Source organism: Eschscholzia californica, unplaced genomic scaffold (assembly GCF_041429995.1).
Source record: "Eschscholzia californica isolate CP2 unplaced genomic scaffold, dmEscCali1.0.p SCAF_1, whole genome shotgun sequence".
Classification (NCBI taxonomy): Eukaryota; Viridiplantae; Streptophyta; class Magnoliopsida; order Ranunculales; family Papaveraceae; genus Eschscholzia; species Eschscholzia californica.
The window spans coordinates 13,354,764-13,373,004 of NW_028238198.1; the positions used below are offsets into that span (position 1 = coordinate 13,354,764).

The 18,241-nt window shown below is 37.2% G+C and overlaps 1 protein-coding gene across 1 annotated transcript; it reads left to right on the top strand.

The window, feature by feature from the left end:
- The first annotated feature begins 10,989 nt into the window (after window positions 1-10,989).
- On the top strand, window positions 10,990-18,241 carry LOC147564277 (diacylglycerol kinase 7-like). The gene is made up of 12 exons (XM_086644967.1): window positions 10,990-12,177; window positions 13,695-13,817; window positions 14,240-14,377; window positions 14,464-14,549; window positions 15,102-15,189; window positions 15,651-15,717; window positions 16,013-16,095; window positions 16,209-16,279; window positions 16,514-16,591; window positions 17,070-17,157; window positions 17,453-17,569; window positions 17,872-18,241. The coding sequence occupies exons 1-12, from the start codon at window positions 11,851-11,853 to the stop codon at window positions 18,028-18,030; spliced, it is 1,425 nt and encodes a 474-aa protein (XP_086501093.1). The 5' UTR covers window positions 10,990-11,850; the 3' UTR covers window positions 18,031-18,241.

Below are 18,241 nucleotides of genomic sequence, written 5' to 3' on the forward strand. Positions count from 1 at the left end.
GTTTGTACTTTAGTGGATTAGGAAGAATGGAACTTGTTTTTTTCCTTTAATCTGCATCTATTATACTATAATATAGTTGGAGGAATTTCATTTTGAAACCTAGAGCAGTTCAATTTACTTCAGAACGGAGACCTTTGTCTGGATCAAACAACAGGCTTATCGTCCCTGTAGTGGTAGCGCTCGCTAATGCATTGTTTCTTTCTGCGAGAAATCTAGTCGAGCTTCTTTTTACTCTTTGTTTTATATAGGGAGACTATGCGTACTTAGAGGATCGAGGGGACGTGGTACTTTCTCGTCTTCTCCTTTGACTCATTTTTAGGTCGGGAGACTGCGTACTTAAGAGGTTCAAGGGGGGGGGGGGGATACTTTCTCGTCTTATCGCTGTATATTATATGTATAGGACTGTTTGGACTACTCAATCATCTCGTTTCCTGTGGGGATTGCCTCGTTTTGGCCAAGACAAATTCTTCTTTGTGTTAACCTTAGAAAATATGTCCGACTTGATCCACTACATCTCCTATTAGTTAGAAAAGTGAAGGCCACTGCTTTGAGTCATCTTGAAAAGTCTTCGGGGCATAAAGAATGCTTTTGTTAGGGTGTCTCATTGGAGATGCTCTAAGTATCAAATGACATCTTTCACCCAAATAGGAAACACAACACTCTTTTTAGGTCGTGGTTGACTATTCCTTTCGAAATTGGTACCCTATCCGCTTTCTCTTTTAATGGGACGCAAAACTTTTTTTCCATATTCCTGAAATTGAATTTCATGATACGTTCACTCATTGGAAAATATGCTAAAAGCATGGCTCACGTAATAGTATGAAATTGAGTTGTCGCTCTATTCAACAAGATTGTGTTTCTACTATTGTAAGTGGGTTATAACATTACCTAATTCTGATTGACACTAGGATACGATTACACAAACTTTTCACAATGGAAACAAATCTCTATATTACATGGTGGCGAAAAAAAGACACAATCATACATTTTTACAGAAAGATATCACCGACAATATTCAAAATAACAATGACTTTCGAAACCATTTTGTTCTCTAAAATAAAATATATGGCATTTGTGTACCCTGTCAAAATTAGCTAACACAGACTGTCAGGATAACATAAGATCCCAATGGTACTAACATATAATTTGTGGGGGACTAGCCAGTGCAAGTGGATGTGGGTAAACAACTTTAAGGCACAACTTTTTGAGGCAATGAGATCTGAGAGAGAGATTGTCATGTACTTCAACTACCTAAATTGATTCTTCAACAAAAAAAAACTACCTAAATTGATGAGTACACTAACCTTCCACCTACACAATCACACTATACGTACCTTTAATATTTAGAGGCCTTAAGGGCTCAATTTGTGTATAGAAAAAAATTTTAATATTAGGAAAGCTACTATTTGTCGTTTTCTCTTCCATTTTCCCAAACATGTGTTTTGCTACTCGAAAGTGGTTAATTTTATCATATCAACCCAAGCAGGATTCTTTTTTTTTGTTGAAACACCCAAGCAGGATTCGCTGATGATAAAATGGATGATTTGTATAAAATACTATACAATCGAAGCGATTCATTTATAAATAAATCTTGGGGGTTGAAAATAACACTAACCTGTGAATATACGAACAATGGAGCACCATTAACCAACATCAACTCTAATAGTGGTGCTTTCAGTAAAGTGTTATAACTAAAAGTCGCGGAAGCTAAGTCAAAATCTAATATGCGAACAGAATTTAACGAGGTTCGGCTTTAAAGCCTACGTCCTCGGGCGAACAAGAAATCTTTATTGAAGGATAGATGAAGACGACTAACACAACCCGCAAGTTCGTCCCAAGATGGTACCGTATAGAATTAACCTTCTATACTAAATCTTCGACGACCGAGAAATTTAACATCGCTCAAAAAACTATGAAAAATTTCTCTCACTCTTGCTCTCTCTCTAGCTCTCTAAAGAAGAGTTGTTGTTGCTTGTGTTGGTGTGTTTAAAGCACTCAACCCCCCCTATATTTATATATAATATAAGCCGGTGGGGATTGGAAGAAATTTGGAAACCATCCAAATTGAAACCGCCACTCAATTTGATTTTCAAAACCGCCTCATGTTAAACCGCCTCATGTTAAACCGCCTCAATGAAGAAACCAAGTATCTGCCTCTTACAATTCTCCACCTCGTACACAATTTGATACATTCAAATTTTGGACGAACACCAGGATACTCCTTGTAAGATATATCTGCTTCTTGTAACTTCATCCGACTGCACCATATGAACATGGCTGCCTACGTACCCTTTTATAGGATCAAGCCTACCGTAGTTCTACCAATCCTTCACATAAAGTTTACCTTGTCGCCATTACGCCCTTTCGGGCAACTTAACACGAGCCGATTTGTAGCAATTCCAGGCAATGCTGAAACTTGCTACATGTCACCACTTTAGTCAACATGTCCGCGGGATTCTCATCTGTGTGTACCTTCATTAGAGAAACATCACCTTCCTCTATGACATCTCGTACAAAGTGATACTTGACATCGATATGCTTAGTACGAGCATGATGGACCTGATTCTTCGCCAAATGGATCGCACTTTGACTATCACACCATACATCCACGCACTCCTGCTTAATCCCTAGATCATCCAGAAGACCCCACAACCACAATGCTTCCTTCACACCCTCGGCCATAGCCATATACTCGGCCTCCGTAGTAGATAACGCAACTGTAGATTGTAACATCGATCGCCAACTAACTGGAGCACCATGTACCTTAAATACATAACCAGTAGTAGATCGTCTTCTATCTAGATCGCCAGCATAATCCGAGTCAACATAACCGCTTACCTGACATGTGTCTCCACCAAAGCACAAACCCGTATCAACGGTACCCTTTAAGTACCTCAAGACCCACTTCACAGCTTCCCAATGTGTCTTCCCCGGGTTTGCCATAAACCTACTAACAACACTGACCGCCTGTGAAATATCCGGACGAGTACACACCATAGCGTACATCAAACTGCCAACTGCATTAGCATACGGTACACGATCCATATGATCCTTCTCCACCGTAGTAGTGGGAGATTGTTTTCCCGAGAGCCTGAAGTGTGGTGCCAAAGGTGTTGACACCGCCTTCGCATTCTGCATCCCAAATCGAGAAACTACTCGTTCGATGTAACCTTTCTGTTTCAAGTACAGTTTCTTACTTGACCGCTCTCTCTTAATCTCCATTCCCAGTATCTTCTTTGCAGCGCCCATGTCTTTCATCTCAAACTCTTGACTGAGTTGAGATTTCAACTTATTTATCTCCACCATGCTTCGAGAAGCAATAAGCATGTCATCCACATACAAAAGGAGATAAATAAAGTCACCTTCGCGAAGCTTTTTGATGTATACACAACAATCATAGTCACTTCTGCGAAAACCATGCTTTAGCATGAAAAAATCAAATCGTTTGTACCATTGGCGAGGGGATTGTTTTAATCCGTAAAGAGATTTTCTCAAACGACATACTTGATTTTCTTTACCCTCAACCTTGTATCCCTCAGGTTGAGCCATATAAATTTCTTCTTCCAAATCACCGTGCAAGAAGGCAGTTTTAACATCGAGTTGTTCCAGCTCAAGATCACTGTGAGCAACAATACTCAATAGCACCCGAATAGAAGTATGTTTCACGACCGGTGAGAAAATCTCATTGTAGTCGACCCCTTCTTTCTGTGCATAACCCTTGGCCACTAGTCTTGCCTTATACCTTGTACCCTTGATCTCGGAAGAATCCTCTTTCTTCTTGTACACCCATTTACAACCAATAACAGACTTACCTTCGGGCAATGGGACAACCTCCCATGTCTGGTTCTTGTGAAGAGACTCCATCTCTTCTTGCATAGCAACCAACCAACTCTCTCTTTTCGCCGCGGTGATAGCTTGTTTGAAGGTGACCGGCTCGTCGTCTTCCACCGAGAGTGCATATTCAACAAGATTTGCCTGCCCATAATGCCTAAGAGGTTTGTCTGACCCTAACCTCTGTACCGGCTTATATAACCGTTTCGGCCTAGTGTGTACCGAAACATCCTGCTGTTGTTGTTGTAAAACTTGTGTACCTTCCCCTTGAACCTCCTCATGATCGGGTTCATCAATTTTCTCATCCTGAGTATTATCCTGATGCTCCACCTGATCATGATTCCTAGAAACCCGTTGGTCTTCGGCTTCTACTTCCACTACTTGAGCTTTAGTAGACCCAACATCACCACAACTAGGCACCGTAGCTTTCGCCATAGCTACAATAGATGACTCATCAAACACCACATCTCTGCTGATTACAAACTTCTTGTCTTCCGTACACCATAGTCGATAACCCTTGACTCCTGTAGCATATCCTAAGAAAATTGCCTTCTTTGCTCTATTGTCAAGTTTGTTACCTTTAACATGGTAATAAGCCGTACAACCGAAAACCTTAAGTCTCCCGTAATCTGCATGTTCACCTGACCATACCTCGTAAGGTATGCCGCCATCTAAAGAAGAATGTGGAGACCTGTTCACAATATAACAAGCTGTAGCAACAGATTCTGCCCACCATTCTACGCCTAATCCCGAATTGGAGCGCATACTTCTAGCTTTCTCAAGTAGTGTACGGTTCAATCTCTCTGCGACTCCATTCTGTTGAGGTGTGTTTACTACTGTCCAGTGCCTCACAATGCCTTCCTGATTACAAAACTCCTTTAATGCCCCATCCGTGTATTCGGTCCCATTATCTGACCTTAACGTCTTCAGCTTTCGACCAGTTTTGTTCTCAACCATTGCTTTCCACACCAGGAATGTGTTGAATACCTCATTCTTATGCTTCAGAAAATAAAGCCAGACAAATCTCGAATTATCATCAACGAATGTAACAAAATACCTGGAACCACCCTTGGAAGGTAACTTTGCCGGTCCCCAGACATCGGTGTGTACGTAGTCTAACACCTCTTTGCTCCTGTGCTTGCTTGTAGAGAACGTCACCCTGTGTGCCTTCCCGAACACACAATGCTCACAAAACTCCATGCAAGGCTTCTTCATGTCCTTCAACAAGCCTTTCCCGCACATCAAAGATAGACCTTTTTCCAACATATGCCCAAGGCGCATATGCCAAAGCCTCGTACTAGCCGTTGGATCCCTTCCACTGATTCCTACTGCTACATCTCCCGTAATTGTTGTCCCCAAAAGTTTGTATAGATTTCCGTAACGAGTACCTCTCATTACCACCAAAGAACCCTTAACGACTTTTATGGAGCCATTCTCTATAATTATCTTACAGCCGTTCCGCTCCAACACACCAAGGGAAATTAGATTTTTCCGCAAATCGGGTATGTGTCTTACGTCTGTCAATGTTCTCACAACTCCATCGTGCATCTTGATCCGTATTGTTCCGAGTCCCACAGTTTTACATATACTATCATCACCCAGTATAACTGTACCACCATCTATACTCCTATAGGTAGTAAACAACTCCCTATTTGGGCACATATGGTGTGACGCCCCTGAATCAAGCATCCACTTGTCGAAGATCTTTTCAGACACCTCTGTCACCGAGAAACATTCGTCTGCCTCTTCTGACACATATCCCGCCTCTTGCATCTCTTGTTTCTCCTTGTAGCCTTCGTTCTTTTGCTTCAACTTTCTCTTTGGACAAGCCGCTTTAAAGTGGCCAAGCTCACCACAACTAAAGCATGTTTTCTTGAAAGAGCCTCTAGATTTGGATCTAGATTTCCCGCCCTTTCCCTTTCCCCTTTCATTACTCCTCCCCCTCGTTACAAACAACCCTTGTGCTTGTTCCTTGTCTACTCCACCCGACGTCATACTGCTAGTAGCAACCTTACGAAGGTCATCCGCTAATAGCGAATTTCTCGTCTCTTCCATGCTTAGACTATCACCAACAAGCATCAAAGTTTGAACAAGGTTCTCATAGGATTTAGGCAATGAAAGTAACAATATGAGGGCTTGGTCCTCATCCTCAACCTTAACATCAATATCCTTCAAATCTGAGATAATCCTGTCAAACCTATTCACATATTCCTGAATAGAAGAACCCTCTTCCATTCTACATGTGAATAATTTGGATTTTAAGTAGACCCGATTCGTTAAAGTTTTCGTCATGAAACTGCTTTCTAGCTTTAACCACACACCCGCCGCCGTTGTTTCTTCGTCTACTAGGAACGCCACGTCCCTCTCAAGACACAACATAATGGTAGCCCGTGCTTCGAGGTCTAACTCTTCCCAATCCTCATCTGACATATCTCCTGGTTTCTTTCCCGTCAACGTCTTATGTAATTTCTGCGAGATTAACAGATTCTTCATCTGCAACCGCCAATAAGAAAAATCGTTTTTCCCATTGAACTTCTCTATCTCATATTTCCCTGCTTTGACCGTACCACTTCTCGATCCCATCTTCTTCTTCGTTCAATCTCAAACAAGGCTCTGGTACCAATTGTTATAACTAAAAGTCGCGGAAGCTATCGAACCTATCCTAGAAATTGATCCGATTATGAAGATTAATCGAAAAGCTAAGTCAAAATCTAATATGCGAACAGAATTTAACGAGGTTCGGCTTTAAAGCCTACGTCCTCGGGCGAACAAGAAATCTTTATTGAAGGATAGATGAAGACGACTAACACAACCCGCAAGTTCGTCCCAAGATGGTACCGTATAGAATTAACCTTCTATACTAAATCTTCGACGACCGAGAAATTTAACATCGCTCAAAAAACTATGAAAAATTTCTCTCACTCTTGCTCTCTCTCTAGCTCTCTAAAGAAGAGTTGTTGTTGCTTGTGTTGGTGTGTGTAAAGCACTCAACCCCCCCTATATTTATATATAATATAAGCCGGTGGGGATTGGAAGAAATTTGGAAACCATCCAAATTGAAACCGCCACTCAATTTGATTTTCAAAACCGCCTCATGTTAAACCGCCTCATGTTAAACCGCCTCAATGAAGAAACCAAGTATCTGCCTCTTACATAAAGGAACAGTTCAAAATGGCTTTCTGTTAAAGCCATTGGCGGTGCTGGTGGTAGAGTGATGGAGGTGTCGAAGTGATAGGCGAAAAAAAAATGTTATAAATAAAATCTTTTCAAGAAACAAAATAATTAGTAAAAGATAAATTCTATTATTCCTCCATTTGGTCCTCCCATCAACCATCTAGTGGATGTTTAAGTGAAAATATGTTTAATTGAGACGTCGCCACATCAGGCGGAGGATTGGAAGAAGGACCATATGGAGGGATGAATATAATTGTTGAAACTATAGTTTACCCACCTTTTATATGTATATCACTTTCAATGCTAACAACAAACTTTAGAAGTCTTCAACAAAAAAAATAAAAATAAACAAACTTTAGAAGTGAAAGCCATGAATGCAATCCAATTACTTCTCTCTACATTTATGTTGCAAAACTAACCTCTAAAACTTTAAAGTTAGTTGTCTTTTAGATTGTTAAAGCCTCAAAATATAGTTGAGCATTTAGAGGCTTCCACTTGGGTTCATGTCATCCATATAACCAAAATGTCACCCATATATTTGTGGACCACCCTTATTTATTTCTTCAACAAATTATGCCATACATAAAACAAATCTTATCGCAGTTTTTTAATGATCACTACACGCGTGTATTCTACTTCATAACAAATAGCATATAATATGTATCAGAAACGATATGATAAATTGACATATATATATATATATATATATATACACACCAGTATATAGTATAAGACAATTGTAATAGCTCTAAAGACATGATATGTACCGTATTTTTACATCTTATTGCAAGAAATCTCAAGCTCTCGATCCTCTAGGAACCCTTTGCTGCATCAAAATTGGAAATTAAGTGCAGAATTGGATCTAGGACTTGGAATAATTTCCAACTAACAAAAAGGAGGTGGGGACTGGATTAGGGGACTTTTAAATGTTACTCCTAGAAGTCTAGAACCAAATGTTTATAGTATTTAGGTTTCCAACAGTATAAAGTCTTTATTCGACCTAAATTTGGCTGCTAGAGTTAATCCTTTATTCAGGGAAATGTTTATAGTAACATTTAGGTTTCCAACAGTACTATATATGACATCCACCTTATTTTGCTATGTCAGAAGCCAGAGGAGGAAGAGGAGCTAGCATAGAAGAGGTAGTTTTCTATACCGACTACTATAAAAGAGACCCTGCCTACCTTATTCAAAGGAAGGCGAATGGCAACAAACAAACATATTTTGTGAGGCTAAAATGTGTAGTGCCATAAAATGTTTGTAATCAACGGTGACAAACATCAGGTCGATTGAAAAGTTAATGTCGCGCTGTTGTACACTTGTATGCATATTTTTTAATCTTTTTTTGGAATAAACTCCTTGTCTATGTAGGAATTAAATTGTAAGCCCTAAGAAATGACATATTCATGGTTATTCGATCGTGCCCATGGTGTGATTAACCACATTTAAAGAATATTACAATGATTAGCTTTTGTTAATATGATATTTATAGAAAAACTCTTAGAAGATACACACAAAACTAACAAAAAGTTCCAAGTCCTATATTAAAATCAATTGTTTTTTTCTACTATATAAGTACTAATCAAGTTTACATACTAGTTAAAAGTCATACTGTATCTTGGGACATAAATAAAAAATTAATCATAGATCCCAAGTGATGATGTGACTATAATATACCATAATCTACTAAAGTACATTTCACAATCAATATGTAATCTTTAATAAAATATGATATAAAAACAACTATCAATAGATTATGATTTGATTAGATACCAAACACCACCTAACTGGGTAATCTACAAAAATTACATTAAAATAATTTTTTTGTACAGATGAAATATTTCATAATTACATGAGTACATAAACTAGTCATTTTTTTTTTTGTTGAACATAAACTAGTCATATTGATAATAATATATGTTGCTCGTTTTTATAAGAAAATAAAAATTTCTAAAAGAAAAATTGTTGTTTTACTGCTTGGTGCGCATAGTGGGAAAGCCAGAAGCGATACTGTGTAACAACTATATATGCTTTTGTGATTCTGAAAAAGAATCACATATTTTTTTCGTAGTCATTCAATTTGAATACATATACTAAACCATTTAACAACATTATAGTAATGACTTTCCGAAGGGATCCTCACCCCCACACAGATCCGCCACTGAGTATGAATACAAAAAGATACTTATAACTTAGTGGTTGGATCTATGGGGCATCAAAGGTCACTGGTTTTTCGTGATTGAGGTAGCTATTTCTTGTTTTTCATCTTCTTCCCTAAAAAGACAAGATTCGTTTGTAGAGAGGGACTAATTTTTGGTTCACCCGTCTCATTCTCCCCTTTCTCTATTTCTTCGAACCACTACCTACTTTATTTCAGGTAATAAAATTATCAAGATAGGTCATATATGCATAATAATTTGTGAAATTCGTACACACATACACAAATACATGTTTAGTTTAGAGTAATTTTAAATTCGCCCCTGCTAACTACAAATTATGTTTCCGCCCTTGATATGTTCAGAACCCTCGAGGCACTATCTATCTCGGTATGCCCTGTCTTATATTGTCATTCCAGTTAGATTTATTGAGCCAACCTTTTCTTTTAGCTAGTTACGGGCTCAATAGTGTAATTTTGATATATCAATGAAAATAGTTGGTTGTGTTTAAAGGAATACATCAGGAACTCCTTTCGACAAATGCATAATTTCTGTAGTTAAGAGCATCTTAAATGCAAGACTTAACAAAATCTCTAAAAATCTTAGGTATCAAGTGTCATAATTGGATCTTAAGTTAGTTTTTTGCTACATGTCCATTTAGAGATACTCTAGTAGAAAACATTTTGCAATGCAACACTAAAGACAAACTCTAAAACTCATTTTTTGACCATTAAATTAATTGATGTGCTTAGAGACACTTAGAGGTCCTTAGAGCATATCCAATGAGACACTCTAACAAAAACTCTGAAGTCTAGTGGTCAAGTGTCAAATGAAGATTCTCTTTCCTCAGTGTCAATATAAAGACATTCTAAATTTTTTTTGTCCCCAATGGAGATCTCTAAAACCTCTCTACTTAATACACATGTCACTCTTAAATTGAATAAGGAAAAAGTAGTTAAAAAACAAGAGTTTCTATTAGTTTAAATTTTAAAATAACACTTAGAATGTCTCAAAGAGACACTCTAGCTTTAGAGTGTCTCTATAATAAGTGCTCACACATCATCATTGAGTGTCAAATAGAGTGTCCCATTGGAGAATTTTTTTTTAACAAAATCTCCAAAAATCCTAAGTGGCACTCTAAGTGTTAGAGTTTAAGTGTCCCATTGGAGATACTCTTAAGAGGACACTCTAAATTTAGAGTCTCCACTTAAGGATCTCTAATATAAATCTTGCCACATCACTTTAGAGATTCATGTAGAGTGTTGCATTGAAGATGATTTTAAGGAAAACTCTAAAAAGTCCTACGTGGCAATCAAAATTTTAGAGTTTGAGTGTTGCATTACAGATGCACTAAGCAGATCCATGAGGGTAGGGTTAGAAAAATATTTGAGAACTCGGTCATGGGTACCCAAGTCTATTACACTCCACATGTACCGAAGGTTAGAAATCGGTCCGGTGAGGCTTGCCCTCAGTACAATATCAATCGGACTCAGGCGGCCCGGGCCCCCAACATTATACCTGATTGGAATTCTGGTCTGGTTCGGGCCAGTCAAAATCTTAAAGTCACCTGCCCATAACCCGCCATCAATCGGATTTTCTTCGGATACTCGAGTATCGATCTGGGTACAACCGAAATTACAAAAAAAATTAGGGAAGTTAAGGCAAATTTTTTGGTCTAGTCTTAAATGAAAGAAGATGATGAAAAGAAAAACAAGATGAAACATAACTTCATCACTTCTCAGAAGAAACAAGATCAAAAAACTTAAGATGAAACAAATCTTAACAAAAGTAATAGATCTTAAAAAACAAATCTTCATCACATATTCGTTGTTGTTGTTGTTGTTGTTGTTGTTGTTCTTCTTCTTCTTCTTCTTCTTCTTCACGAGAGAGAGAGAGAGAAAGAGGAGTCCAAGAGACGAGAGAGAGAGAGAGAGGAGTCCACGAGACGAGAGAGATGAGATGAGACAGGAGTTCAGGAGATGAAAGATGAGATGAGAGAGGAAAGGAGTTCAGGAGATGAGAGAGAGAGAGAGAGAGCGAGAGAGAGAGAGAGAGAGAGAGAGAGAGAGGTTAATGATGTTGTCTCTTTAGAAAACCTATTTCAGTCATTTCGTATATTTCGAAATTTGGTGAAAACCTAATACCCGACCGTCCCATACCTGAAAAATCTAAAAATTTTGACGGTCTTGGACGTTTTTTGGACATTAAAATTTTTTAAACAATCCGCTCGATTAAGCCAAAGAACACAAATAGACAGAGAGATTCAAAGTCCGATCAAACAGACCCGATGAATGATATAAGCTCGACCCACCCCTCCACGAGGGCAAAAACAGAAATAAGGCAAGGAGTAGAATTGAATGTTGACGCCTCAATTCAAACCTCCGCGGGAAGGAAGACAATATTGCCGGCAGTCATGTCCCACCCAAACCACCTCTTTAAATTTCACTCCCTTTCTCTCTCTTTCTCTCTCTCTAAAACACGCCATTTATATTCTTCTTCTTCTTCTCTCACCCTCAAAACACGCCATTTACATTTCCCTCTCTCTCTCTCTCTCTCTCTCTCTCTCTCTCTCTCTCTCTCTCTCTCTCTCTCTCTAAAACTACCATTTATATACATTCTTACTGCAACCAGAACTTGATACTTCAGTCTTCATCAGTATTGTTTTGAAAATTCTAGAGAGAGAAAATCAATGGCTTCACCATCAGGTGAGGTAACCGATTCAACTCGAATTCATGCACGATCATCAATGATCGATTCTTTAAAAGGATGTGGAATTTCTGGTATGAGAATCAATAAAGAGGAATTAAAACATAAGATTTTGATTCCAAAGTATCTTAGACTCACTATGTGTGAATCGATTCGATCTAAAGATTTGAGTTGTTGTGGTAAATACAAACCAGAGGAGAATAGTAAAGCTCCAGAAGCGCCGATGGTTGTGTTTGTGAATTCAATGAGTGGAGGAAGAAAAGGTCCTGCTCTTAAAGAAAGACTTCAAGAATTGATGAGCCAAGAACAGGTCTAACAACTTTTCCCCCCTTTTCATTTCTTTTCAGTTTTACTTCAATAAACGTTTTTTCGAGAGAGAGAGAGAGAGAGAGAGGAAAATACAGTCTCATATTAGATGACAAAACCCTAAAAATCGTATATATAGAGAGAGAGAGAGTGAGAGAGAGGGAGTGAGGGGGATGAACACCTGAAGTTAATACTTCCTTCATTTGGTTGCAGAGTGTCAACCAAAGCAGTTTGGGGGTTTTAGAGAGAGGAGAGAGAAAACAGATAATTACACTTTTTTTTCCATTAATTTGTTGTTATATGTTGATTGCTTTTTGGATTCATCAGAAATGTTTCTAAAATAGTGTAAACATATTCTCTATTTGAGAAAGAGAGATAGATTAGAACTAAAATTGGGGGTTTTGAGTCAGATATTAATATGGGACCTTATCTATTTGATATTTTCTAATTGATGTATAGATGAGGTGGATTTGGGGAAATGGTGATGGAAAAAGTTCTCCTGAAAGAAATAAGAGATCTGGATTAAGTTTTTGTCAGAAAGGGGGAATTTTTTCTGATATAGCCCCCCTGGAAAACAGAGTTCCTGGAGAGACCATTTTGTCTAAGTTTGAGATTGTTTTACAGAACCTAATTTAGGGTTTGGCAAGAATTTAGGATTGGCAACCATGGTTTATGCTAAATTGGTAAAAGAAAGTGAAAAATTGGTACAGAAAAAAAGGTAAGGTATATTAATTGCAGTATAAAAATCAAGGGAATCGAAAAGTAAGTAGAAATAAGATGAGAGGAAAGAGAAAATAGATTGTTTCATGCTATCTGATCATCCTAGTCATTTTTAAATCGGAAGTAATGGATTTCATAAAAATATGTTTCGCGAACTATAATATTTAATCTGTAGTTTGGAATGAAAAATCCTCATAAACTATTGTTGTTCTTGTAGAAAATTGGACCACATAGCATGTGTTTTTTTCCTTTTATCTTTCTCTTTTCAATAGCAAATCACATGTGTTCGGGATGCATATAGAGGTGAAATTGAAGACGATGGGACCTAGTTGAGAAAAAAAAACTCACTTCACTCCTAAAACAAGAAATAAATGTGACGCCCTTTACCGATACTTACACAAATGTGGCAATTACGATGTCGGTAGATGGTATGACTAATTTAATGTAGTATTGAATAGCCAAATTGACTAAACGAGTAGTGAAGAAGAAACTAGTGAAGATTCAATAGTAAATCACTTGCACAAGGAAACTCGGCAACTTCCTTGATTCCTGTCAAAAGCATCTACTTATCTCAATTAAGATGAAAAAGTGAAATTTTTCTAGTTTCTTCAGGAAGGTCCGTAACAAACATGATTTCTTTTGCTGAATTTCGACATAGACACATTTCTATCTCATTCTTCCTTTATGCACCACAATTCTTTTTATTTTTCATTTTTTTTCACTTTAATTCAATCACATTATTGGAATATATATTGACTTTGGTAAGTGTAAAAAGTTTTTTAATTATTATATATACTACAGGTTTTTGATCTTTCAGTTGTGAAGCCTCCAGAATTTGTTAAGTATGGATTGGGCTGCTTGGAGAACTTGGCTAGTCTTGGTGACCTTTGTGCAAAAGAGACTCGTGAAAAGTTGAGGGTTATGGTATGTTGTTTTTAGTTCAGTTGTTGCCAAATTCAAACTTGGAGGCGTCATGCCTTAGGCAAGCTTCAAGGCGGAATAGTACTTTTTTCATACTGAGGCATATGCTTGTTTTTGTGCTCCACTGTAACTTGCAAAATACCTTTTGTTTTTTTCTTCTATAGACCATCTAAAGCAAACTTGGACCATTTGGTTTTCTATAATTAGATTCTTGTGATTACAGTTATTTTAGTAAACTAGCAAAATACATGTTTACTTCTTCTTTATGATGATATTTATTCTTACTTTACTGATTTAACACCTCCTAACATCTATAAGGAGACAAAGTAAAACGTTTTTTCTTCGTAGTGTAAAGTCTTCAAATTTGTTACAGGGAAACAGTGCAATTTTGTTATTAGATTATGTTTTAAAGACTTTATTTACAGGTTGCAGGTGGAGATGGCACAGTTGGTTGGGTACTAGGCGTTCTTACCGAGCTTTATGGGCAGCACCGTGAGCCAATTCCTCCTACTGGCATTATACCACTCGGTACAGGCAATGATCTTTCTAGGAGTTTTGGTTGGGTAAGAATCTTATTCAGATGGATTTTTCTAGTTCAATCTATGTTAGCTGAATAGTTATTGAGAAATGTACTTGAATTACTTAATAGGGTGGTTCATTTCCTTATGCATGGAAGTCAGCCATCAAGAGATCCCTGCATAAAGCTATCAGCGGTCCAATTAGCCGCCTTGACAGGTAATCAAATTTATTACACCTGAAAAGTTATATTAAATTATCACAAGTCCTCAAAATTTAGGTACGAGTAGGATATATTGTTTGAGGACTGTAAAATGTTCTGCTAAGTGTTGATAGCTCTCAATTGAGCTTGGATGGCAATGATATTGGACTTCTTGAGGGTGGTAGAAGTGTCATAGTTGTTTTTTCACGATATGGTTAATGGCTATCGTTTGGAACGTCTTGATTATATATATAGGTGTTTAAATTTTAAAACAGTCCACAAAGATACAGATTTCAGAATGAGACACTGGCTCGTCAACCCCAAGAAGTAGGGAGTAGTCAGGGTTTATGAAAGAGAATTTAATAATATCTCGTCGGGAATTAGTTTAGACATATATTCAGCTAAGTCAGGGGATAAATTTGTTTCACAAATGAGGATGCTGAATTTTACTAACATAGCTGGTTGAAACACACATTTACCCGAGACTTTAGATACTTTGAGAAGTCTAAATATCGTCTTGTTATAATTGTTTTTTACAAGGTCTCTGTCTTAATTTCATCTTGTTGCAGTTGGCATGTCATGGTAACTATGCAAGCTGGAGAAACAGTAAAATTACCCCATTGTTTGAGACATACAGACGACTCTACTTATACTCAGGTTGTCATTTAAGTTATTTCTTATTTTTGGGTCATTATGATGAAATTCCATAATTATTGTTAACCAAGAAAATAAAAAATTAGGCTATTTGTTGAGTTTTCACCCTGTTAGTTCGTTATCCTTTTATAGAGCTCCACGATAGTTGGGTGTCATTACCATGTTTCTCTTTTATCTTCCCATAATGCGGATACAGTGATACCTAGAGCTAGAAAGTTGGAGTTCATTAAACCAACCCCCTGTCGTATATATAGCATAATTGATGGTTCTGATTGTAAACCGTTATGCTGTATTTCATCCTAGCAGATTCCGATAGGAGTTTAATTGAAATAGGCACGGTTTTAGCACAAATATTTTGTCTCTTAAAAAAATGAAGTATTCTTACATATGGTGTATTTCGTTCTTTTTAAAATATCAGTTTTCTCACGTGAACATCTGCTCAAACTTTTTCGGTTATAACACAGGATATGGAGGGCTTGCCAGCAAAAAAGACTTGCTTTGAGGGTTTGTTCTATAATTACTTCAGCATGGGTATGATTTTTGCACCTAGTAGCTATTATATCTTATAGTTATTTTCTTGATTACTTGTACCTGGTCTAGGTGGGAAGACAAAAATCAATGAATTGTCTTACGGAAAGACGTATTGGTCTTTTACTTAACAAATGGTGATCTTAGCTTTGAGAATCTAACTCCTCTACTTCAAGCCAGTGTCATCAAAATTTGATTCCCCTTGCGTATCACATATTGCATTTCTGACACTCAAAATTAGATGTGCCATCTTTAGGTCCCTTTAAACCATTACATATTCAAATTTGTTAATTTACAGGTATGGATGCTCAAGTTGCTTATGGGTTCCACCATTTACGTAATGAAAAACCTTACTTGGCGCAAGGTCCAATAGCAAATAAGGTTAGTTACTTTTTTATATTTATCGTGTTTGCATACAATGTCGGACTAAACATAAAATTCTGTATCAATTTTCACAATGATTTATATGCTAACTCGGGATTCCTTAACCGCAGTTTATCTATTCTACATATAGTTGCACCCAGGGGTGGTTCTGCACGCCTTGTATGAGTAACCCAAACTTAAGGTTAGTTATAACTTCAAATCTTTAATAGAATAGTATTTCCTTTTTTTGAAAAATACTATTTCTTCGTATCATCCTTTGCCACGTAAGTGGTTTTTATTTGAAAAATTGGAAACTTTAATTCGACCTTTGTGATAAATTTGGTAGCTATGCATTCTTCTATGCATATTTTTCTTGTCTGACTCATATTGGTAATGGTGTTTTTTTTGCATTAACATTTACAAAATTATTATGCAGGGGATTAAGAAATACTCTACGTCTTTACATTAAAAAGGTCAATTGCTCAGAATGGGAGGAGGTCCAAGTCCCTTCAAGGTGCTTCTAAGTAGTCCAAAATATTTTCCCTCGAATTATTTGAAAATATATGCATTTATATCCATTAATGGACAGTATTGCATTCTGCACTCGTGTTTGCATTTGTTAGTAGATATTCGTTGACAGAAAAAATGGACCTGTAAACCATGTCGATTAAATTGTGCCCATAGTCTGGTTTTGAAAATAAGGATACATACAAACAAGTTGATTGCAGTGAGTCATATGGGCTTCGATTGTTACGACAGTCCACCCACACAAGAAAGATGGAGAACGATTTTATTTTTCTGAAGAATGCACAAGTGATGCGTAGTAAAGCTCATCAACCATTGATGAGTTTGCTGAAATATAAATGACTTGATTTAGAAAGACTATATATGTGTATGTGTTTGTTGCCGGCACACGTGTGTATGCATTTGAGTCTCGGTTATTTGCTTAACTTGTTTCCTTTGTCTGATGTGAGCTCAACTTTTTATTTCAGTGTTAGGTCAATTGTTGTTTTAAATCTTTACAACTACGGAAGTGGTAGACATCCATGGGGTAAACTGAAACCAGATTATCTGGAGAAGGTATGTACTTCTGTTGCAGATTGCACGTACAGGTTATAATCAGTAGTTAAAACTACATTTCAGAGGTGATATAGGGGACATTTTTTTTTTCCGAATTAACATTTTGACCGTTTATTTGGTAATATATAAGATAACATCCTCGCACTAGAAGGATGTACTTGTTAAAAGAAAGAATCAGAATGATATATTAGAACATTCTTTGGGATATAGAGCTAAAACTCAAGTATGGTGCATGAATGACAACCTAGTTAAGTTGTGTAGGATATTGACAAATTTATCGCCATTTACTTCTCAGAGAGGCTTTGTTGAGGCGCATGCAGATGATGGTCTACTTGAAATTTTTGGTCTAAAGCAAGGGTGGCATGCTTCTTTTGTTATGGTTGAACTTATTTCGGCTAAGCACATTGCCCAGGTACCGCATTCATTCACTTTCTCCACCCACTCAGTTTCGAAAATCAAATGGATACTGAAATGATATAAGAGCAACTGATTACTATGATAAGATGTTTGAAAACCCACTTTAGTGAGTTTATGTAGATTAGCTACATGTTCGATTGCCATGTGAACACCATAGGCCCGTATACCTACCAATACTACTTGCACGAACAGGGGGTCCTTGCAACATTATTTGCAAGTATTTGATTTGGCAAAGCACAAAGAGTATTTGGGACTTTGGGTCATGTATTTATGAAGCAAATATGTTGTATTTTTCAGGCATCTGCAATTAGAATGGAAATAAGAGGTGGGGATTGTAAGAAAGCTTATATGCAGATGGATGGGGAGCCATGGAAACAGCCAATTAACAATGACTATTCAACATTTGTCGACATAGTTAGGGCCCCATATCAGTCCAGGATTATAAATGCTGGGTAAATTAGCTTATAGTTTAGCATCGGAATTCTTTTTTCGAGTTTTATTTGGGGGCATTTGTATATTGTTTATTACCCTAAAAAGTTTTTAGGGTTTGTAATGTTATGTTTGGACATTACTAGTTACCAATGATGTATTTGTATTGACGCTGAAAAGTACTAAATTTGCATAGTTTTTGTTGGCAGTGTCCATTAAATGAAATCTTTTTCCTTCA